Source organism: Rhinoderma darwinii, chromosome 4, assembly GCF_050947455.1.
Source record: "Rhinoderma darwinii isolate aRhiDar2 chromosome 4, aRhiDar2.hap1, whole genome shotgun sequence".
Taxonomy (NCBI): Eukaryota; Metazoa; Chordata; class Amphibia; order Anura; family Rhinodermatidae; genus Rhinoderma; species Rhinoderma darwinii.
In genome coordinates, this window is record NC_134690.1 from 383,391,466 (window position 1) to 383,417,083 (window position 25,618).

The window sequence follows — 25,618 nt, forward strand, 5'->3', positions numbered from 1 at the left end:
TTATGTTTTTCTACATTCTATTAGGTGAGCCTAATCCTTTATTCCGGGTCCATTATTTACAATGTAAGTTTCTTATTTTATAAGTTTGTTTTTGTTTCTCGTATGACTTGCGGATGTAATACCAGTAGATTTGTAGATTAAAGGTTAGGCATATGCAGGTTGTTACTTTTAGAAATCCGATAGTGTTGCTCGGTGTGTAGCAGAGGGCTAGGATTATACCACGTACTAGGTTTACTTGGAAAGAAGGATGCAGTGGGGAAGGTGATGGAGGGCCTATCGTTATTTAATGACCTTTTTGAATGTGCTCCTTACAAAGTACCTTGAAATTCATCAATAAACTCCATAAACAAATGTATTAAATGGCTTTTTTTTTTGCTTTTTTTGTAGTTTTTATTGTGTGTGTGTGTGTGTGTGTGTGTGTGTGTGTGTGTGTGTGTGTGTGTGTGTGTGTGTGTGTGTGTGTGTGTGTGTGTGTTTTTTTAAGCTTTACAAATGTATATCAATACCCTTGGATTTCCTACCAACCATTATTATTCAGTACCGTGATAAAGCCGGTGGGTACTTCAAAGGGAGCATGAATAATTGCTTTGTCACTGCTCTGTCTCTGCCTGGTGCGGCCCCTTCTCAAGTTTTATTGAGGCTATAATCGCTTGATTAAGTAGGAGAGAGGCAGGAACAATAGAGTAGTGTCTGCATATCATTTTGAAGCCATAAAGCGGTTGTTAAGCTTGACAGTCCTGATACAAACTGGAATTGTGCTTGCAGCAGGTTGATAAAGTGGGCAGGTCGGTGAAAGTGTATAGAGAAGTTCACTACTGCCCGGCTGTTTACCTCAATGGTCGCATAAAGGGATCTGGAAGTCCTTTTTTTTTTTATTTTGTGGCACCATTATTTTTTAAAAATAAACTTTAATGTAAGCCCTTCTTTATGTTGAGTTTGTCATTTTCGTATTTTAATTTAAGCCCTTCTTTATGTAGAGATGCTGAGTTTGTCATTTTAGTATTTTACCTATGTACCATCTTTTGGAAGGCACTGATTTTCATTAGGGAGATCCAGCTAGTGAAGGGAGTTTTAAGGGCAATGCTCCCTGGGAAAAATATGCAAAATAACTCTCCTCTAGAAGGATGAAAACGGTCTCTATTGCCACCTACTGGTACCTGGCCTGTAAGTCCTTGTTAGACTCTTTAGGCTAGGTCTGCACGGTGACTCTGGCCGTGACACAGGTCACGCGGCCAAATATCACTGTGTGCTCCTGCGTGCATCGCATGCAATTAAAGTCAATGTAACCACATTGCAACCCGCGGATTGCTGTGACATGATGATGGTGGCAGCCAAAGTCGTAGCCATAGCCCTTGCCTTGAAACGTGATTGGGTCAAAAGCAAAACATGATTTTCTTCTTTCTGGAGGATAGCTATTTTGCATACCTATGCACCATGAAAAAACACTGCAAGCATACCTACTTCATTATCTTTACTCCGTTGTATAGAGAGCCACAGATAGTACATTGAGATATCACCGTACATAGGGGGAGATTTACAGTCTGTTCTCACTAGCGTCATGGTTTCCTTTTTATAACAGAGCCATGACAACGATGCCGAATCAGTTTTCAAAGGGATATCAGAAACCCTATAAGGGTTCCGGTATTTTTTCCGGTAAGAGTAGTGTCACTTTACTATTCTTGCCTTCAAAAATACCGGAAAGAGCAATGGACCCCTGACAAAGGCTCCAAATGCAAATGTAAATAGACATTTACTAATACTAGTGTTATCTCAGTGGTGCGCCAGTGCATTACACCAGCGCAGCGTGCACCATATTCCTCAACATAGCACAGGCATTGTGTTATTTACAGGAGTACCTTTAAAGAGGCTCTGTCACCACATTATAAATAAGGAGATGGGCGCTATATTATGGAGAGGAGTGCATGAGGCTGATTGGTCAGCATCATACACTCCCCTGTACAACGCCCACTTGGTCTAAAGTAAAAATACGCCCACTTGGGCATTAAGCAACTCATTAGCATAAATCTAAAATCGCTAATAAAGTGGTAAAAATATATTGTTTTTTTTAAATAAAAAGCGTTACTGTCACCTACATTACAGCGCCGATCTCCTTATGTAGGAGACAGGGCACTTATAATGTGGTGACAGAGCCTCTTTAAGATAAGGTATCGTCTAGTAATGAACTGTCATGGGGGATGGATTTCAGGCGATATATTGAGGTCACCTAGATATGAGAAATATTACATAGATGGTTGAATGAGTATTTGGTAGTTATGAGATACATATTACAGTGAAGTCTCTTTTTAGTCCAGCATTCTGAAATCAGAAATCTGATAATCCAGGACTTGCCTCCAGCGCAGAACTGCTTATGAAGTGAAAACAGCTGGTGACTTCCTCTTATAAAAAAAAAAACTAAAAAAAACACACAACCTGTAGTAGCAGATTTTGTGTTAACATTGTTATTTTAGGCTTTCTTCCTGAATAGTCCTTTTATATAACTTTCTATGACTGTCCAATAACCCAGAATATTTGATAATCCAGCACCTATGAGGTCTCATTGATGCCACTTTTAAGGAAATTTACAGTAAATAGATTTTAAATACATAGTTCTTAGGCTTGCGGTAAAATGTCGGCAACTTAATCTCAATTTCCATATGAGCGTCCCAAAAATATATATATATATTAAAATTGCAGCCAACGAGAATTTTTTATTTTTTTTTTAAAAAGTGAGTAGATAGTGATAAAACCTATTGTACACAGTCTCTTGATTTTTAGACTGTTTGAACCGTATTTCCCTAACAATGTAGTACTTGGCCTTGAAAAAAGATCAAAGGGCAAAAAAAAAACCTTCTAAATTCTATAGCCCCATGCATGTTGTCCTCTATTGTCAATGATGGCAGTTTAAATGTATGCAAATGTTAATGGGCACTGTCAAGCATATTATCCATCAAGCCATAACATCATTGTCGTCGTCCCCCACGCACACTTTAATGCCATTAGTCTGTTACTCACGTCGTAGAAGGTAACGCTGAAACAAATGATTAGATTATTAAACTTCACACACAGGATGGAGAGAACTCTACATTTTATTTGCACTAAATATTGACATAGCGCCTACATAGTTTGTTTCCTCTGACCAATGGGTCTCTCTTCCTCTGGGAGGAGGTTTGGCTGATATGAGCTAATTTGCATATTTTTTTTCCCATGAAGCATTGCCTGCAAATAAATCTCCAAACACCCGCTGGGACTCTTCAATGAGATCCAGTACCCCACCCTGAGCTTCCTCTGTAAAGCACCAACTAATAAGCTGGCATTTTTTTCAGGGATTATGCCCTGTGTGGTACCTTCTGTTGCAAACTCCTTCCCTCCATGGTGTTCTTTCATACAGTGTATAAAAAAATACCATATAGTGCCTAATTATTAGCGTCCTACAGGATGGTTCCAAAATAAAAGTTCCATCTGTTGCCCATATAAAACTTGAACCATGCTATAAAGTTCCGGTCGCTACCATAGACTGCAGAAATCATATACTATACAGTGCCTAAGTAACCGTACCACCATACAGTACTCAAATATTGCTAACATATAGTGACCAGCGAACTTCTCCATACATAACTGTGCTGTACAAACTGTCACGATCTAGGGGTATGTGGACCCACTAGGCCGCTCTGCCGTAGCGGAGAGGCATCTGACCAACTCTCAGTCTATGCACAAAGTCTATGGTAGGAGTGTAGCACAAGGGTACCTGGGATAGTCCGGACGGCGGCAAGGGCTCTGGCACAGATTGGGCTGGAGGTTGTAGGTTGTGGCGGATGGGATCCGGGATGACAGGCGACAGCAGACGTGGAGTATTCTCAGGCAAGGAACGGCTCAGGTACGATACAGGCTCGGGAGAAAGGCACAGCATGGGATACAGGAAATAGGAGGCAGGACACTGGGAGCATGAAAACACTAAGGGACCATTTGCAAGACAGGTATGGGAAAACTACAACAACGCTCAGGCAGGGAATGGAAGGATGTAGCTACTTACCTGCAAACGCTGATGCTGCTGCAGAATCATCTGTAGCCTCTGGTGCCGATGTGTCCTCGCTCGTCTGACACGATGCAGGACCTGTGAGTGACGACACAGCGTGATCTCTCGAGAACACGCTGTGTCTGCACTGCCAGAAGCTGGGCGTTGTGAAGAGAAGTGGATGATACTTCTATACACAACGCCCAGCTAGTAAAAGTAGTAAACACGCCCCGATGTACGCACATAATACACGCCCAGTTGGACTTTAGAAAGCCTCATTTACATAAATATAAAAATGGTCATAACTTGGCCAAAAATGCTCGTTTTTAAAAAATAAAAACGTTACTGTAATCTCCATTGCAGCGCCTATCTGCTGCAATAGGAGATGGGGGTTGCAAAATCTGGTGACAGAGCCTCTTTAAAGGTGCTCTTTTTTCGATAAAGTGATCGTTTTCCTGACTGAACTTTTTGTACTTTTTTTTTAAAATTCTTTGTAATCTGTTCTTGATAATTGTGAATGATTAAGACTCTAGCAGTGGTTTGTCATTGAACTGCTTCATGTAAAGCTTGCCTAGCTGCACACAAGGTTGGCCCTGTTTTTTAATATTGCCTTTATCATAGTGGTATTTAGTCATGCTTTCGGTCCGTGCTCTCTGAGGTTTTCATACTGAAATATAAACACCGAGACTCTCGAAACAATGAGTCAAACACGGGAGACCGGGTCACTTCCTGCTCACGTCTTCTGATCTTGAGTGACTGTCACTTATCTTTCCCTGCCTGAGGCACCAAAACAAGACTCTCCTGGAAAACATAAACATGGTGGCAACCTTTTTTTTTTTTTAAACACCTCCAGAAAATACCAAGGCCACTGTCAGAATCTCATCATTCTAAGGCCTCATTCACACGACAGGGTCCGAGTGTCGGCCGGGAAAATCGGCCGCTCTGCGCTGTGAGGAGGAGGAGAGAGTGCACGAGCGACGGTAGACCCAGCCATCACTCGGGACACATTCCGGTGATGGCCGTGTATTACCCGGCCCCATAGACTTCTATGGGGGCCGGGCACCCGGCCGAAAATAGGGCATGTCCCATTTTTTGACGCCCGGTTTTTCCGGCCCGTCAAAGAATCGGTCGTGTGAATAGCCCCATTAGGGGTCTATTGTTCCTAACACAGCCGGGTGACGGCCGATTTATGAAGGGCCGGCACCCGGCCGGGAAACCCTGTCGCGTGAATTCCGCCTAAGACTCTGGTCACATCTGCGTCGGAGGTGGCATGCTGCACTATTTTTCCAGCAAAAAGACGGACATCGTGACTGAAACCCGACAGAACACATTAAAGTCAATACGTTTTCGGTGAGGTGCTGTTAGTTTGTCACGCGACGGATCTGGCGACTCTGGTTTTCTTTCTGCTCCTATGAGCAAGCAGAACAACGGGAAGCACTGACGGATATGTGAACGGATCCTTATGTGTTATTTTATGAATAATCTTATGTGCAGGTAAAATTGACCTGTATAATTCCAGAGAAATATACCATATTGCACTCTAGTTCACTAATTAATGTGAAGTGAAGCTCCACTTTTTAGATCCTGGAAATTCCCACTTTTTTTTATTGTCGGTATACACTTGCAGAAGGAGATTTTCCCATCATAAACGTTTGTCATATCTTTAAGATATGCTATAAATGTCTGATTGCGAGTGTCTGACCTCTGGGATCCCCATCAATTCTGAGAACAGAGGTGTCTGTTTCCTTGCTAATGGCAGAGAATTGATCTCTCATGCATCGGCACTCACCTTTGCAGCAAATGGGACTCCGGGAAGGTACTGATTCTCCTTGCGGAAAGCCGGCCGGTAGAGGAATTTTTAGGGCAGTGCTCCATGGAAATACTTTTTCCTAGGGAGAATTCCCCTTAAGAGTCCCTACCAGCTGAATCTCTGCCAGGATAATCTGTACTATCCCAGGGTCCGTACATACAGATGTAGCCATCTTTAGCTTGACTTTTAACACATTAAATACAAAGTGGCAAGAAACTATAACTTGACTTTTTCAATGGCTTTGTTGTGTGATATCACACTGCAGCAAGTTATCAAAGTTAAAGATGGCTACATCCATACAATATCTCCCACAGCCAAGCAGAAACCTACTGTGTACTGCTAAGGAGCAACTACTCTGAAACAATACTGTCCGTAGATGTGGGTCTCTAGTTTTACTAAAAACCCAAGTCATGTTTCAAGGTTCTATAATGGGTCGGACATTGACTTACAGGGTAGCTACCCATACGGGGCACCGGAGCGATTGTTCTCTCCATTCTGGTGAAGAGCAATGCAGCAAATGGAAGATATGGAATAATTTAAGTATTTCTGTATCTCCAATTCTCTACAATGGAGAGAGACCACTCTCTGCTGGAAACGGTGTCTGATCGATGGGTGTCCCAGGAGTTCGACCCCACTATAAGCAGACATTTATGGCATATCTTTTTAATGGAAAACCCCTTTAAGGGATTGTTTTGATTGTATATCAGGTAACTTCCTTTTTGCAAATGTTCATTTCTTTTTGAAAAATAGTTTCCAATTGAGCGTCTACTCGTTCATTGGCTGATCGTCGCCCTGTTTATACAGGGAATGATTTGGAACGAGCATTCATATGAACGCTCGTTTGCCCGATAATTAGCCCAAGCAAAGGGGCTTTAAGGGGGCGCTGCTACCCAAGTAGTTCTGCCCCTGCTGAATTTATGACATTAATTACAACACTTTTCTTTTCATGTTTTGTGCTTGGTGCACCGAGGATCTGTCAGATATTTCTGCTGTGCTGTTGGGACAAATATAAAATAGTGACAGACGCTGATTTCAGCATTCCGTCACTTAGTAATGTGAAGAAGTCTGTTAGAATTTACACGTTATACTTGTGGCACACGTGTCTGGCGATGCAGGGCTTGAGTCCAATGATATCCATGATGTTCACGCTCGTCCAGCCGCTAACTAACACATTTCTCCCTATGCACAGTAATAGGGAGAAGAGTCAGTCAGCGGGGGCGCGAGCATGTCATTGAACTCCAGCTCTGCATCGCCGGACACATGCCACAAGTATAACCTGTCAATTCTGTCAAACTTCTCCACATTACTAACTGACAGACTCTGAAATCAGCGTGTCAGTCACTACTTTATTCTGCCCTCAGACCGATCCGCTTTAAGGTACTAAAATGAGAATGCCCTAACTTTTATATTGTTGAATGATTCAACTGGTGTATTTCGGAGCATAAAATACTCGTACTACATTCCGAAATACACTTTGTTTTTTTAAGGAGTAAAAAAATGTTTTATTTGAAAAAACGCAGCTTAAAAATACGCCCTGTAAAAAAACAAAAAAAAAACAGGAAATATCGCTTCTTGAGGTGTTTTTGAAGCAGATGTTTTACATTTCCTATTGACAATCCCCAAAAAAACTATTTAAAAATGCACTTCGAAAACGCTTTGAAATCTGCTCCAAAAAAGCAGAGAAAATAAACCATATGAACATGCCTTAAGGAACGGATTGATACGGAGTATATGAACTTTAATTATGAGGGAAATGCAGAAAAACCAAGCAATTCTATCATTTATTTTTTTCCTGCCATTGACTAATATGATAACCATATTGTTTTATTCTAATATTGGCAGCTGTATTTTTTTGTAGGGAAAAAAACATTTTTTATTTTTTTTATTACACTTTTCACTAGGTGACTCACTATTTATCTTGTTTTTTTTCTACCTATTCTGTACTGGCAGATCTCTGTATATCTTTATTTGTGCCAGTACATTTTTCCTACTGTATGAAGAATAGTAATATTAGGGTATTTAGGCCTGTGATAGCCTATAACGCACTAGTAATGGATCTGCATCTCATTCAGCAGGTACTGAGTTTGGGACCCAGCAGGGACATGTTAGAAAGAGAGCCTAAAAAATATGGTAATTAATTATATACTGTAGTCAATTTGCCGGGAAGGAGTCTACCCTTGGAGAATCTACGCAGGACCCAGGCTATATTCACATCTGCATCAGAGGATCTGGTAGGGTTCAGTAGTTCTCGATGGCAGAAATGATAAACCTCTTGGAGTAACCCGAAGGACCCCATTAAAAATCAATAGAGTCCGTCGGGCGCCGATGGTGTCTGTCATGCGACAGATCCATCATAGCGCTGTTGCTTCCGTAATGCAGATCACATCACAATGCAGATATGACCAGAGCCTTAAAATTAAGCAGACCAATGCGGCAATTTCCTGTATAGTAGAAACTACACACAATGTAAAAAATGTCTCTGCAGGTTATGTTTTCAGCATTTCCTCACTATGGCACAGGTGATAGAATTGTTGTTAGTGCATCAGGAATTGCCACAAATCTATGGGATTTCCTCAAACCCTGACCTATTGGGGGTGCTTGAAAACTGAAGATGAAAAACACTACTCTAAATGACCACCACAGCGCAGGTGAGCACTGAACCATTTTGCACTTACGTGTGCTGTAGTTTGAGTAGTATTAAAGAGGACCTGTCACCTCTCCTTCTCACCTGGTCCCGACATGTCTGTTTTAATAAATGTAATCTTCATAAAATCAACAAATCTGGAGAAAGTTTTCCGTGTTTTGTCATTCCTCTGTTATTCCTCCTGGAATTGTGTAAATAAATCTACAACTGGGTGTTACCATTCCCCCTGTCGATAGGGCATGTCCCTACACTGACCTTCTCCAATCAGTGCTGACAATGTCAGACTGTGTAGGCACACGTACTATTGACGAAGGGAATGGTAACGCCCACTTGTCAATTTATGCATACATTTCCAGTAGGAATAACAGAGGAATGTCTCAATGCAGTGTATCCCCAGAAACCTCTCGAGTGCATGGCATTGCTGTCTCTAGTCTGTTCTGTTGCTCAGCTCCTAAATTAACTACTTTATTGAAAAAAAAAAATCTTTTACACTCTTAAAGCACTGCTCGGGACTCTCCCGGGACCATGCTGTGTGTGTCTATTTTTGCAGCTATGAATGGACTGTTATCATAGAAACACTGATGAGCTGCAGTTTCTTTATCTGACTGCCTCACAAAGCAGTTGTCCTATCTATTTTGGCTTTTGACCAGAAATAGACGCTGCGCAACTGACTCATCATCACTTAACATTCATACTTGGGACCCTGTCTGGGGGGTGAGGCGGCCTTCTTTACTGGCTCTAGAGCCAATCATTCACCTTTTGTATAATCACTCAAATAACATAAGCTGCCCTTGAAACCCTCCCACAATGCACCTGCGACATTTCATCTTATAGCGAATTTGCACCAAAAAGAATGACAAACTTTATATAATTTTTTTTATAACATATTTTGCAGCACTTTACAATTTAGAGGGAACATGTACAAACCATATATGACATTACGTAGTGACAAAACTAACAATTCAAACGAGGAGTGAGGGTCCTGCTCGCAAGAGCTTACAATCTATGAGGAAATAGAGGGGGAGACCAGAGGTAAAAGTGCTGGATTTATACAATGTTTGTTTGAATTTTTAGTTTTGTCACTATGTAATGTCTGATATTGTCTGTACATGTTCCCTCTGAATTGTAAAGTGCTGCAAAATATTTTGGCGCTTTATAAATAAATAATATTATTACAATGGTCTAGACATCTTTTATAGAAAATTGGGGATGCTGGATGAGCCAGTCACCCAGCCAGTATCTGCAGACACTTATAAGAAGTGCATTAGGGTGCTAGTAGTGCATACCTCCCAACCGGCCCAGATTCAGTGTGACAGTCCCGGATCCCGGGCGGTGTCCCGGTTGGCCGGTGGTATGTCCCGGTTTCAACTGTATCTGCATTCTCAGGACACAGATTCAGTTGAAACCAATGCTGAAGCATGGAACGTCAGCTGCCTGCTTCAGCATTCACTGTGTGAAGCGGCCGTGAGAGGCTCGGCTCAGACAGGCGCAATCTAGTGATGTCATCCCACCTGTCTGCGCCGAGCCACTCAGCACAGAGTGTGGGAGGAGAGGGATCGCCCCGCTTGTTGTGGGAACGGGACTAGGTAAGTATTTTCATTTTTTGGCACTATGCTGCATTATACTATATGGGGGCACCTGCTAAGGACTCATTATACTGTATGGGGGAACCTGCTAAGAGGAAACTATACTGTATGGGGCACCTGCTATGGGGACATTATACTGTGTGGGGACAGCTATGGGTGCATTATACTGTATGGGGCAGCTATAGGGGCATTATACTGTATAGGGCACCTGCTGAGGGGACATTATACAGTATGGGGCACCTACTAAGGGGACTTTATACTGTATGGGGTCAGCTAAGGGGATATTGTACTGTAAGGGGGCAGCTATGAGGGCATTATACTGTGTGGGGCAGCTATTTAGCATTATACTGTGTAGGAGGCACCATGGGGTATTCTACCATGTGTGGGCGTTTATAGGGGCATTATACTGTGGGGAGGCACTATGTAAGCATGATACTGTGTGGAGGCAGCTATGGGGTCATTTTACTGTAGGGAGGCACTATGTGAGCATGATATTGTGTGGGCTCAACTGGGTATGTATGAGTGGGGATGGGGCGGGGTTAGTATCATGACTTAATTTGGAAAAAATTTGCTATGCGTTCCGCATTGGTTGTCCCTCTAGACCAGGGATCTCAAACTCGACCAGGTAAATGGGCCGCACATAGAAAAGATTTGATGTTGAGGGGCAGCATTGGTTTCAAATTTGATACAATACAAAATGATTGTTAATGAATTAGATATTTGAACTACTATAACAATACTACATTACTATGGATACTGCCACAGTGCCCTCTGTAGATAGTGCCACACCCCTATAGATAATGCCACAGTGCCTTCTGTAGATAGTGCCACAGTACCCTCTGTAGATAGTGCCACACACACCCCCTATAGATAGCTCCATCGGGGCTACCTCTAGTAGTGGAGTACCCAGCCAGAGCGTTGCCGATGCTCTGGTCGGGAATTTCTCTGCTGGAGGAGCCCCTGAAGTCACTGTCAATATCTGGACAGTGACGTCAGGGGATCCTCCTGGACCGGATTTCCCCACCAGAGCTTTGCCGATGCTCGGGCCGGGAATTCCTCTGCTGGAGGAGCCCCTGAAGTCATTGTCCATATAGGGACAGTGACTTCAGGGGCTCCTCCAGCAGAGGAATCCCTGGCCTGTGCATCGGTAATGCTCCAACTGGGGATTCCACTCCTAGAGGGATCACCAATGGAGCTAACCACAGTGAGGGGGGGGGGGGTGTAGCGCTGTTAACAGGGTGGGGTATGTGAGGCGCTGTCTACAAGGGGTTTGCACTATCTACAGGGGGTTGTGTGGCCATTTCTCACCTACCACCAACGATCTAGCAGCGCGGGAAACGGTCTGTGCTCCTTCATGACGTCATAAAGGAGCGCCGGCATGCTCCTCCTTCGGCCTGCTCTCTCCTCCCCCAAAGAAGCTTCGTGTTTGAGACCCCTGCTTTAGGCCATACTTGAAATTTGGGTATGGAAGTGTGAGATATATTGCTGAATGAAGGGGCCCGGTATTAAAAGGTAATTTATACAGGGTGTTAAAAGGAGAGGAATGTGATAGGCTTCCCTAATCCCTGAAATTTTGCTGTACAGTACACTGCCTCTCCATTCTACACAGGTTTGTTTTAGTTCCGGCCCAGACAGACCACAGATAAATCTTGTAGCTTCAGGATAAATTCATACAAAAAAAGAAAACAACAAATAAGAACCACAGACAAAGGGATGAGAAAGTGCTGAATTTTTACAAAATAGTTTCCATTCTACTACTAAGGCTGGGTACACGGTGAGAGAAAATCACAGTAAATCATGATTATGATCTGACTAATTATTTTTTAGGGGGGGGGGAGTTGCAAACAACATCGCGACTGTTACAAAAATGACATCCCTGTTGGCGATCATTCGCAACATTTTTCCCCAATTGGGAATAATTGGAGTTGCATCGGAGTGCATAGACTAAATTATGTGGTCCAACAGGATTTCTTGGCGGCAGAGATCCAAAGTAACTGCTAAATAAACGTCTATGAGCAGCAGAAATGTGAAGTGATTGGACAACCAAAAATAACCCCATTACTTAGAATAGTTAAATTGTAAAAGAAGCATATTTGCCACAATTTTCGATTCCCCCCTTTTTTTTTAACTTTTTCGCCATATTATTTGGCTTATCATTATATGTCTGCATTTCAAGGAATTAATTTTACCAGTTAGATCCTAGGCAGACATGACACCGGATGGGACCTACTATCAGTAGTGATGTGTCCAGAAGTACGTGGTGGCTACATGGTAGAAAGTTCTGTGACTATTTAATTTGCAGTTGGAGAGATATATTGCTATTAAAACAAACCCTAGCTGTTGTGTAATATGAAACATGTAGGCATTGACAGCCATGTTATGGCCTATCTAGTCCTGGAAGAGAACGACCAACACAGCTCTTCCCCGCATTGTGTGTCGGTCCCATATTTTATAGCCAGAGCAATTTCTCCATCCATGGTAATTGGCTATTTCAGGGGAATGAAATACAAGGACTTGAGTTGTGAAAGGAGTAAAACTTAGTGGAGGAGAACCATTTGATGCCTAAAAGGAATTTTCTACTTTATAGCAAAAAGTGTAATTTGTTTTCCAAGGCGCTGAGAACGGTGTCACTAAATTCCAGGGAAAGTAAGCAAAATATTTCTCCAAGTTCAGTGACTTGCAGAAACACACTTGGAGCTGGCAGTGTTGTAAAATAAATTGTTCGAGAAGTCAAGGCCTGTTCATTGTCCGATACTTTTTTTGGTTTCTTCAAATAGTGCAGCTAGTACAAACATTCTTGGAAGATCGCGTTGCTTTTGTTTTTTTGAACTTAATAAGAGAACTGTCAGTCAGACCCAGCGTAAATATATGGCCCATTCCAACAGTTTCATTTATGAGAGCGCTTTTCATGCGCTTACTAGCTATTTTTATGTGGCCTAAGATTTCCCATAAGTCAAGGTGTCGTTTACGACTGCATTAACTGTATTGATTTGCTATATTCTCATTTACACATTTGCAACAGGTTTTTTTTATTGCTTTAATGCATTTTAAATAAAACATGCCGCAACTTTCCAAACAGATTTTTATTAGAAATAGCCTACCGTTTTGTGTATACAGCTTCTATGCAAACCCTGCCTGTAGTCTGATCCTGCAGTCGTCTATTACTCCCTTCCATCTGAACCCTGCATTTTGCTTACCTACGCAGAGTAAGGCATCATACGCACAGCCGTTCTCGTAATCACAGTCCGAGATTATGGGCATGGCCGGCCACTGGAGATCGCGGGCAGCCACCCGCATTTTTAGCTTGTTCTCCCATACAAAGTAAGGAAGCATGTACCCCAACAAGCAAAAAATAGGACTTGTTCTATCTTTTGCGGAGGCTTTCTACGATCCGGATACCTTCCCGCAAATATACGGAAAGGTGTCTGTGGTCAATACAAGCAAGTTGGTCCATAATTGGAGACCGCAATTATGGGCAAATTCTACGGTCGTGTGCATGGGGCCTTAAAGAGAGGCTTAATAAAGGGCATAACATATGACTGCCGGATCAGACTACTCAAAGGGGTGTAGTCTGTAAACACGGAGACAAATACGGTAGGTCTGCACAGTAGCTGTATTTACAAGATGGTTTAACTCTTGCACAACTGACACTCTATATGGCTTCAGGTAAAGCGATTTGTTGTTCTACTGACGTGCGTCTGCATGGATCATTTTTGCGGCGATTTCCTCCGGCTTCTCATAATTCTCGCCTGGATGTCTGCAACAACAACGGGTGTCAAAACCTGTAGTTGGCAATTTTTGTGGGGGCATCAGCCAGGGATTTGGTGTTATGCCACTTCTACAACAAATCATATATACTGCTTTTTGCTGGAACTGAAATGTCCAGGAATTGGCCAGCAGTCAGTCCTATGTTTCTTTGAATGAGCCTCTGCGTACATAGGCCTCCACTACCGCTATTCTTTGTTGATTCGAATGCAGCATGTTGGACACACTTAAGCCCCTATTACACCGGCCGATTTTGGGCGGTGCAGATAGCGCCGATCATCGAGACATCGTTGATCGGCGCTCATTAACTCCCTTGACAAGGAGCTATGGATGTGGATGAGCGGTCGTTATTCCGATCTCTCCTCCCCATACATTATTATCGTGTCGGCAGCGCGTCTCCCAGTTTACACAGGGAGATGTGCTGCCGACAACGACATTTTTTCTTTTTTAAAACGATACGATCAGCAGATGAATGAGTGTTCACCTGCTGATCGCTGCCCTGTTTACACTGGGCAATTATCGGCAACATCGCCCAGCGTAAAACCCCCTTTACCCTCATTTCTGCCCTCTGCAAAGACACGGAAGGGAAGGGAAGGATACAATAGGCAACAAAAACAGTTTTACTTCAAGACCATTATGATAAATGAGGCATGATAAGCATTATCCTGTACAAACCACCCAAGGGAAACGAGTCTGTTTTTCGAGGCCCACCCTATATTTACAAAGCATTGGTGCGGTGTTCTCTAGAATATACTGTTCAGTTTTGGCCGTCTGTTCATAAAAAGGATGCTTTATATAAAAGAGCAACAAAAGGGGCATAAAGAATTGTGGTTATCAGCAAATTTTGAAAAATGTACATTTATTTTGTTTTGAAAAGAGGCGTTTAAGGACACATATGTGTGTACATATATAATAGTCCCATACATGTATATCGGGTCATAAGCAGTTTCATGTAAAAGTCCCTCAAAAGACAAGGTGGCACTCCCACAATTTGGAGAAAGTGTAACTAAGAGAGGTGAAGCTGGGGAATAGTCACCAGAAGAGCTGCTTTTGCAGTGAGGATAGGAACACACTAGGTGGAAACACTGCATATTTTCCACAACGAAAATTCATTGCGGAATATCCGCAGCGTAATGCAGTAGCAGCAGTGTGGGTGAGTTTTGAACAAATATCTGCCACACACAGCGGAAAATATCTGCTGAAAAAAAAGATTCATAAATTAACCCTCGGTGCGGTTTTTGAAGCTGCAGCATTCCGATTTATGCTCTGGAATCGCTGCTCTTCTGTTGCAGGTTTTCCCCATTGAATTCAATGGGGAGATAAAACCTGCAACAAAGATCTAGGTGTTCCGACTTTTGCGGCCACAAAAATTGCAGCTGCATTTCCGCAGAGGACGTGCCGCCCGAAAAACAGCAACACAATTTGGTGCGGTTTTTCAGGTGGAATTCCTTGCGGCTACCTGGGCGGATACGCTGTGTAAATTTGCGCAGTGTATCTACCTAGTGTGTTCCTATAATAACGGTTAATGGCTCCAGGAAAGGATGATTGGGGTTGTAAAGGAATTTTCCCTTTTTTGTTTTTGCCGCCATATGAATCAATAAGACAGGAACTAAGTTCTAAGATTTACCTTCCCATTTCTTTCTCTTCCCTCCACTGGTTGAAAGTGATTGACATATGTCTTCATTCAACCCTACAAACTATGTAACTGTATGTTTCCTTAGATATTGCTGCATTTTCTTCATTCATAGTCCTAGTAAGAAACAAGATAAAACGGTTTTGAATATAAAATCCTCTACTTTGTTTACTTAGCAGACGAATAAGGTTCTATTCACATATCGCGGTCATATTGCAGTTTTTGCAGAGATTTTTACTAAATTGCTGCAAAACAAAAGCATTTTGCCACAATATAACCCAGATGTGTGAATTCACCATTATTTCTGTAAAAATGTGCAATTGAAAACGTACAATATGAAACTACTTTTTTTTTTTTTTATTATTATTATTATTATTCTGTTTGGTTGTTTTTTTACAAACAAAAAAATGGCTAAAAAATGTTCCTCTTATCACACTCTCTTATCTTTGTACATTTCTAGGGCCCTTTGCACCTTATGTGTGGCAGTGATTAAAGAGATTGACCCACTAACTTTGTAGTATTGAATCTTCAAACTCGGGGAAATAAGATCTGATGAAATTTAGCTGGATTTTCACAATAATACTGCAGCATCTAGGTGATTCATCCGCTGGGGGTTGTCCTTTTTAGGATTTCATTACACAAAGAAGCTGCATTTCATTGGCATGTGACGTCGTTTTGCAGCCACATTACATCAGACAGTACAGTATTGCAGAATGCTTTTGTTATGGGCTGCATCAGGATATGTACAATCAAAGTGTCACATCATCTGTCCGTTCTGAAAGGACCCCCAGTCTGCAACACCGATAAGTAAGCATCATGAAGACCAAGGAGCTCTCCGAACAGGTCAGAGACAAAGTTATGGAGAAGTATAGATCAGGGTTGGGTTATTAAAAAAATCCGAAACTTTGAACATCCCACGTAGCACCATTAAATTTATTAAAACAAAATGGAAAGATTATGGCACAACTATAAACCACATAAAGAAGGTACAGGTGTGTTCAGCTGAGAACGCAGCATCTTTGGCTGTGATTGGGCCCGTCGTTAGACTGAAGACCGGCTCATAGACGTTCTATGTGATCTTGTCTTTAGCCTGACAGGGAGCGCTGATCACAGCCAAAGGTGCAAAGCACTTAGCTGAAAGCTTCTGCACCTTCGTTTCAGCGATGGAGGGGGTCTCCGCACCCAAACCCCCACCAATCAAAATGTCTGTTTTGAATCTTCAGTTACTTGTTAGAGCGGAAAGATGGCTCCTTTTTACTCTTCTCGATCAGGCCATATTATGGCTCCCTTTTGTAAGGAGCTATAAAAAAGCTCCCATATGTTTCAGTTCACACGTTTTGTAAATACTGCTGTTTTGTTTTTTTTTTGCAACGGAATTTTTTGGGAAAATCCACAGCAAATACAGTAGCAGCAAAGTGGATGAGATAAAACAAATCTCATCTACACGCGTAAATACTGAGCGGAAAAAAAAGCTGAGAAATTGACCTGCGGTGCAAATTTTATTCCGCAGTATATAAAATGTATTTGCGTAAACGCAGATTATTTGTTGCAGGTTTTATCCCTTTGAATTCAATGGGTAGGTAAATCCCAGAACAAATAGCGATTCCGTCAAAAAAATGCAACTCGAAAAAAAATAATTCTCATATTTACCCAGAAGTCTGTGTTCCTCCCTCCAGCTCGGCCTCCTGGGATGGTGTTTATTTCAATGTAACCGCTGCAGCCAATAACAAGCTTTAGCGGTGTTTACATGGGGTGAAACTTCATCCCAGGAGGCCGGGCTGGATGACGTCAGAGGGCCGGCCTCCAGGGAAGATGCTTCATCCCATGTGACCGTCGCTGCAGCCAATCACAGGCTGCAGCGGTCACCTGGGATGAAACGTCTTCCCAGGAGGCGAGCCTGCTAGCAGGCCGGCTAAGTGCTGCAGTTTTCCGCAGAGGACATTCCGATCGAAAAACTGCACCAAAGTTTGGTGTGGTTTTTCGACCAGAATTCCCTGTGGCACAGAGGGGGAAAATGCTGCGCGCTTTTACTCAGGGTCATCCGCCCAGTGTCAACTCAGCCTATAACTTCATAGGACCTCTACTGTAGCCCTTTATATCTTCGATTTCATACCGAAGCATACTGAGGTTTTTCTGTTGGATTCAGTATGAATTGGACTTAAAATAAAAAAACTTCCTTCTCTATTGGATCCTCCTAGGAGAACTGGTCCTTCTATGGGGGATTCGCTTCGTATATGCGGCACTCAGTGAAGCCCGTACAGCAGCACACATGTTGCTGTATGGCTTCGTACTAGGGAGCGACACAGGCTCTGTGCACATTGCTTTGTATCACTGCCAACAAAGCACCCCACACCTTTCCCGCAGGACACCTAATAGAGCCGCTATGAAGGGTTCTTGCCACCATTTCAGGTCTAAGAGTCCACTGAAGGTCACAACTGTGTCCACTGTGTGTGTGTAATATATTCAGGGAGTAATTATTGAATGTATATTGTATGGACTAGGCCTTACAGTCCATTAGTCACCTGGTTCACAATAAACTGTAGACCATGATACAGCTTTGAAGCTCTTGGCTTTTAGAGCGATAACACTCTTTTATTCAGTCGATAATGGTAAAATAATTTAAATCTAAAACCTTATCTGGCGAATAAATAGATGAATACTTACTCCTTATATTCTTAATAAATTGTTTTATGCACAAGCTTTCTGGAGAGCAGTCCTATAATCTGCTGACCAAAGAGCTGCGGCTTATAAAAACACCGGGTTCGTGCCAATCTTTGCGTATGAAAGTTCTCGTCTTCTGTTTCTTCCTGTTTGAGTCACTTTGATTTTTATCTCTTATGAGTTCTTTTGTAGTTATTGTTGCCTTCTCATAACTTGCTGTAAGTTAATCATTCCAAGTGATCTGCTTTCATGGTTTTCTGATACTTAAGACGATAATTAATCATTTTTAAATCTTAATGGGGGGTGTTTTCCTTAATTCTGCTCTTTTATAGGGTGGGGGCATACTTTTATTGCACTGTGCCGCACCACTTGATGTTATGCAGAACACCCCAAATGCACATGGGTTTTGTTTTCAGATTCATATGTGAGTCATGTCAAGTTGTCTGTTCCATGAGAAGTTTTGAACCGTATAATCTGGATTTCGACAGACCTTTCTCATTTGTTCATTGGGTTTTGATTATGTTTACTGGGTGCCTCTTTCAGTGCCGTTGGAAAGGCCAGATTTTGCTGAAAAAAAGCAACACAACAACTAGGGCTGGGCAATTAGGACCTAAATTAAAATCCTGATTGAACATGAAACCTCGATTCCGATTATTTAGGCCACACCCCTTTTCTTCATGCTGCGCCACTAAATTAATAATTCTCCCCTTCGCCTGCTGTATAGTACTGTATATAATACACCCCTTGACACTGCCCCACACAGTATATTGCCCCCATAGTGCTCCCCACACAGTATAATGCCCAATAGCTGCCCCCACACAGTATAATGCCCCCGCATAGTATAATACCCCTATATCTGCCCTCCACAGAGTATAATGCCCCTCATAGCTGCCCCAACACAGTATAATGCCCCCATAACTAATCTCCACCCAGTATAATGGACCTCATAACTGGCCTCCACACAGTATATTGCCCCCATAGTGCTCCCCACACAGTATAATGCCCCATAGCTGCCCCCACACAGTATAATGCCCCCGCATAGTATAATGCCCCTATATCTGTCCTCCACAGAATATAATGCCCTTCATAGCTGCCCCCACATAGTATAATGCCCCCCATAACTGTTCTCCACACGGTATAATGCCCCTCATAACTGCCCTCCACACAGTAGAATGCCCACATATATGCACCCCACACAGTATAAAGCCCCCCATAGCTGCCCCACGCTGTATAATACCCCCACAGCTGCCCCCAATAGCACCTGATAAAAATAATAATATACATATTCACCTAACCCCGTTTCAATGATGAGTGGAGGAAATCCCTCTGCTCCTCTGGTCTGAACAGCTCGGCGCAGACAGGCGCGATGACTTTACAGCCTCGCGTCCAGCGATACATAGTGAATGATAGAGCAGTGACCTTGCTGTCCCCTTCACTACCATTGGCTTCAACTGTATCTGCGTCCTGAACATGCAGATACAGTTTAAAACAGGAGAAAATAATTGATAAAACCAAAATTCGCAAGATGACGTTTATTAAATGCGCTGAATTTCGATTATTTTTCAATGAATTGCCCAGCCCTAGTAACAACACAATTCTGTACACTGCCTGTGTTCACAAAACAGAAAGATGTGACTATTGTGTTGTGCAATAGCTAGAAATCAAGACTACTCTTGAAGTGCAATGAAAACTGGTCATACACATAAGATAGTTATTCAGCCTGGCCAAACAGTTATTTCTATAAGGAAAGGGGGATAAGCGTGTTCTAGACACCTATGGGGCCACTTATCTAAAAGGAAATCAAAGGATCAGACCATTTACAACTTGTCCAACTCATGGGAGATGGATTAATATCAGAATGCACCCGTAAACATTAGATTGTCAGCAGTTAAATTTAGTGGGATTTAAGGACTATGATCTAAAGAGTATGGCCAGCGTAATGGCATTATCTTATTAGAGACATCACTTTTCAGAACGGATGTTCTTTGCACCCACAACGAATAGCTGATTTTGCCAGGGGGAGCCACAGCCATCCAGACGTTTGCCTTGCAGTGGCCGCTATGGGGGAGATGTAGTATTACATGGCGACTATTCAGATCAATGGCCGTCCATGTATTACATGGATGGCTCAAGTCAACCAGAGCGGAAACTGCTCTCTGTTATGGCTCACAATGGGGTGTCCCGACCGGAGGACGCCCCCCCCCCCATGAAATCTATATGCCCGAATATGGCATAAGGACAGGGCTTGTTTTTATGAGGCAACTTTTTTAATGCCTCAAGTCCACAGCAGATCCATGTGAACAGAGGCACATAGAGCCCCTGTGGCTCCGTACTGCACAGACATAGGCACCGTATGTGCAACTATATGGTGCACTGCTCAGCACCGTATAGGAAGATTTTCTCCCCTAGAGTCACTGCTGCCATCCAGAGTCTCGGAAGCATACGAAGTTACAGTATAGCTCCTTAAACTGATATGGGTGCTGTATTATGGCTTCATGCAACTCGGTGTGTGTACAGAGCCATAATATGCTTATGTGTATGAGGCCTAAATGCCCTATTACACCGGCCGATTTTGGCCTGTGCAGCGAGCGCCGATCAACGAGACTGCTTGTTGATTGGCGCTCGTTTGCTCCTGTCACAAGGAGCTATGTATGAGGACAAGTGCTCGTTACTATGATCGCTCGTCCCCATCCATTATTATCACGGCAGCACATCTTCCTGTTTACACAGGGAGATGTGCTGCCGACAACTATAACGTTTTACTTTTTTAAAACGATACGATCAGCAGATGAATGAGCGTTTGCTCGTCCATCTGCAGATCCCTGCGCTGTTTACACAGGGCAATTATCGGGAACAATCTTTTCTTTGAACGATCGTTTTCCCGATAATTGCCCAGTGTTGAACCCCCCTTAAGAATGAGCATGAACAATAATGCAATGGCAGTGAGACTGGGTGACAGGTAGTGGAAACAAGTAGATATTTGTCTAAACTGGTGAAAAGGAAAAGTAAAACATTTGCTCATAGCAATTAATCAGGTCTCTGCTTTTATTTTCCATAGAGCCTGAGCAATATAATGAAACTGTGGGAAACTCCTCAACTTTTCACTTACATTAGTGTTAAGAAATCTATCACAAGAAGGGATATTTTTTAAACACTCTACGCTAGTTTTCTGGTGTAGAAAAATCGCAATTTGCTCAAATTTTGGAACTTTTGCATTTTTACGACTTGTTGACCACTTTAAAAAGTGGACGGTGTTTAGTGTGAGGAGTTAAGGCCAACCACAGCCCGACAGATTCACTATAGTTTTCCCCAGAAAATGGTCGTAAATTATAGAGGAAATCTACTGTAGCTCATTGGTGACGTAGATTTTCCTTTATGGCGCACAGCCAGAAATGTGCCCATTGTGTGAATAAACAGTGAGCGGTCTGAATAAATTATTTGGGTACATCTTCTAGTCTTAAAAAAATCTCATCCTGAGGCTCAATTTAAAACTGCAGTAATAGGGGCACAGTTATATGTCCGTCTTATGGCCACAACACCCAGATCCTCCAGTTCTACTGAATCGAACTTGGGTCACCTTATGTTCCTTTCAATAAAACCGTAGCTCCTGCTACTAAGACTGACATTAAAATGTCTCCCTATCATGCCAGTCTGAGACTAGGCTGTTACCCACTTCTGAATATTATATATAGCTAGAAGGGTTAACCAACATTGAGCGTTACACCGCTGAGACCTCTGCGCAATTTCAGTTTATTAAACAAGAAGTGTTATATTGGCTCGAGTCTGTGTATTCCTCACTTTGAACACCTGTCCCACAGGAGAAAACCATAAATGCCATGCTTCAGAAAGATATCTTTGTATTACTGCCTTGTGACCAACATTGACTTTGGAGAACTGGGTTATTTCTTATTCCTCAAATTAAAGTCTTGAGTACGGAAGGGGTCAAACTTAAAGACTGTAACTAAAAAAGAAATGATACGTCTGCATAAGTATCTCTAAATTATACTAAATTGCTTCAGCATAAAATACATGTATTATTCGCTGCTCACATGTGATCATCGTGGGAAAAATGACCCTTTAGACTATCATTAAAATATCATGTACAGAGTGGTATTTCTAATGATAAGAGCCATTTTCCACTGGATGCTCTCATGTGGAGAATGAATACTTCACATATAAGAATCCAACATGTGTCCAATCTAAAGAGGATGAACCTGAACCACTGCTGCTGACGAGCCACTTTTTGCATACGGTGCAGTGTTGGTACAAGAAGTGTTTGGTCAGGCACCGCACTCAAATACTGGTGGTTAAGGCTAATCTGTGAGCATATAAAATAAACAGCCGTGTTACCATTTAAAGATTTTATAAAATTAATTTAACTCTTCAAGGGACTCTTAAACTCCCAAAAAATTGTCCTTTTTTTGTCTCCATTTGCTGGGCTGTTGAAAAGGTATGTCTGTGCGGTACATAGACTGCCCATTGATTGATTTGGGAACTATATAAGGACTAAATTCTTCTGTGGTGGCGCTGCATGGGAATTGAAAGGTTGTAGCCAGGTTCCCCCACAGCTGATGGTCCTAGCAACAGGACATCCTGTAATCAGTTTATGGTTGGTGTTCCGTTATAACAAAAAGAGATTGTCTGAAGCAGACAACCCCTTTTACAAAGTATCTGTCACAAATTTTTGGTTGTGCAATTAATATAAGTTTATGATGTATTCTCTTCAAATTGTGTGCCTTGGTGCCATTTTTCAGTGATCGTTACTTTTAAGTCAATGAGTCTAAAGGGTTGTCTTGTGTCTGAATGAGTCTAAACGCTGGAACTGCAGTGAAGCCTTTGACCAATCAGATTCAGTCTAGAGCAGTATAAAATGTGAGGTCACATGATCGACCAATTGACTGCTGAATCCTGTATTCTAAGAGGGCTGGACAAGGGTTGAGCCCCTAATGACTTTTCAAGCCATCCTCAAATTGTTGCCTGATTTAGATTTATGTATTTATTTTTGGAGCTACTTTAATATTTTTTTTGTATGTTATTTCTCCGCAGGATGACTGGGAGAGAATTTTTCTCAAGATTCCCCACTCTCTACCCTTTTCTCTTGGAACAACTGGAAATTGTTGCCAATACAGTTGACAGGTATGGCAGATGTTCTGGACAAACCTAGGCAGAGTGAATATGAAAATACACTGGCTGGCTTAAACGGGGTTGGCAAATGCAGATAAGGTTGGGAAGCAATTTAGGGGTCTCAATGTGTCAATGAATTCCCTCCAGAAAACGTACACAATTATCCACCACATCAGCTTCCTGTGTCCATGCAGCAACTTCCGTTGTGATTTTTCAGTGAGGCCAGGAAAGGGTATTGCGGACAACACCTAAGCTGGCCATAGACATTAGATGTACGTCAGCGAAACCCGTCGATCTCACCCGATGGCAGATGTCAGGAAAAGAAGGATCTGGCTACTGAATGTCAACATGCCCGATCCTTTTGTTCGTAAGGAGATAAGTCTGGCAGCGGCTTTCTCCGAGCCGAGCGTGCATGTGTGTGGGAGAGTCAAGAGGAACAGCTGTCAGCGGAAAGATCGTTCATTTGGCAGCTATCTAAAGTGTATTGCTATTCTAAAACTGGCCGTACAGTAGTGATTTTAGACTTTTTTTTTTTTTTTAATGACTGGTCACTCAATACCATAAGTTAAAAGGACAATGAATCTCTGCCTTGATCTGTGGCCTTGTCTGGGATTCTATTGATGGGATGCAGATCTATTGTTTGGCATGAATGACTCAACAAGGACAGCACTCGACAACAACCGAAAAAAAACAACAACACGGCAGATCACCTATTCCACTGATGTCGTGCTCATTTCGGTCATAAAAAGACGCTGACATTCGGCAGAAAATAATCGAACTTCACCCTTTGGCCATCTAAAAGCTCTAGTGTAGGGTCTGCTTATTCAGATAACTGCACATGTTGTGCACTCAGTCAAGGCAGAGCATTGCACGGCTAACTATAGTTGGGTATTAAATCTGAGACCGAGAAAAAAATCCTCTACTCCACTTCTGGTTTAACTAGCTAATAATGTAATCTGTCCCATCAACGTGTGCTGTGTCCGTCAGCCTGTCCACCTCTCCAGAGAGTCTCTGCCTCAAGATAGGTGCGAGTCCCAGAGCTGCATTTATCAGACATTTATGACAAATCCTGTGAAAATGGCATAAACGTCTAAGATGGAAATAACCATTTTAAGGTTTGACATTCATTTTAAGTCGGAGATCGAGCAAAATATTTCTCAGATTACACGGTGTCTTCCTCACACTATAGGCGCTTTTACACTGGGCGATTATTGGGCAGACAAGCGTTCATAGAATGCTCATTGCCGATGATTGCCCAGTGTAAACAGGGCAGCGATCAGCAGATGAAAGAGCAAACACTCGATCATCTGCTGATCGTATAGTTTTAAAAAAGTAAAATATTATTGTTGCCGGCAGCACATGTCGCTGTGTAAACAGGGAGACGATCTGCCGACATGATGATAATGAATGAGGACGAGTGATTGGAGTAACGACCACTTGTCCCGATCCATAGCTCCGTGTGATTGGAGCGAACGATGTCTCATTGATCGGTGCTCGCTGCATCGGCCAAAATCGGCCAGTGTCATAGGGGCTTATGAGTTGTGATGTCAGCATATAGTAAAACCAGGAGACCTATAACCAGGGAGGGTTGTCCTGCTTTTATGACAGCTGCCATCAGACCTGTAGGGGATCTAGACTAAAAATTACCAAAACTACAATAAATGCCGAGAGATGAATCTGAATGATATATTGTCATGTATTAGGGTATGTTCACACGGCCAAATTTCAGACGTATACGAGGCGTATTTTGCCTCGTTTTACGTCTGGAAATACGTCTCAAATACGTCGGCAAACATCTGCCCATTCATTTGAATGGGTTTGCCGACGTACTGTGCAGACGACCTGTTATTTACGCGTCGTCGTTTGACAGCTGTCAAACGACGACGCGTAAAAATACAGCCTCGTCAAAAGAAGTGCAGGACACTTCTTTGGACGTTTTTGGAGCTGTTTTCTCATAGACTCCAATGAAAACAGCTCCAAAAACGGACGTAAAAAACGCCGCGAAAAACGCGAGTTGGTAAAAAAACGTCTGAAAAGCAGGGTCTGTTTTCCCTTGAAAACAGCTCTGGATTTTCAGACGTTTTTGTTGACTACGTGTGAACATACCCTTATAGGTACATACGAGTTTAAAAAAAGTAATACATCAAAAGGGTTCAATTTTTACGGTGTACAATGAGAGTTTTCACAGGGGCAGAAGCTGTTTAGCAATGTGATCTGTATAAAGGATGGGATACTGTAGTAAGCGGCATGAGCTGGAAATGATGCTTTTAACCCTAATGCCGTGTATTTTTACACCTGTGGTAAGCATGTTTTTTAGTCCCACAGTCACTAAAGCAGTAAACGCTTGTTATAAAAACTACAGTTGTCCACAGGAATTTTTCCG

The 25,618-nt window shown here is 42.4% G+C and overlaps 1 protein-coding gene across 2 annotated transcripts in view; it reads left to right on the forward strand.

Annotated features, from left to right (window-relative positions):
- Positions 1-25,618, forward strand: part of THADA (THADA armadillo repeat containing) — a 479,325-nt gene that overhangs the window by 195,858 nt on the left and 257,849 nt on the right. For both annotated transcript variants that reach the window (XM_075863236.1, XM_075863235.1), the window contains exon 27: positions 23,158-23,247. In XM_075863236.1, the coding sequence (XP_075719351.1) occupies positions 23,158-23,247 (90 nt within the window). The remainder of the gene's footprint in view (positions 1-23,157; positions 23,248-25,618) is intronic.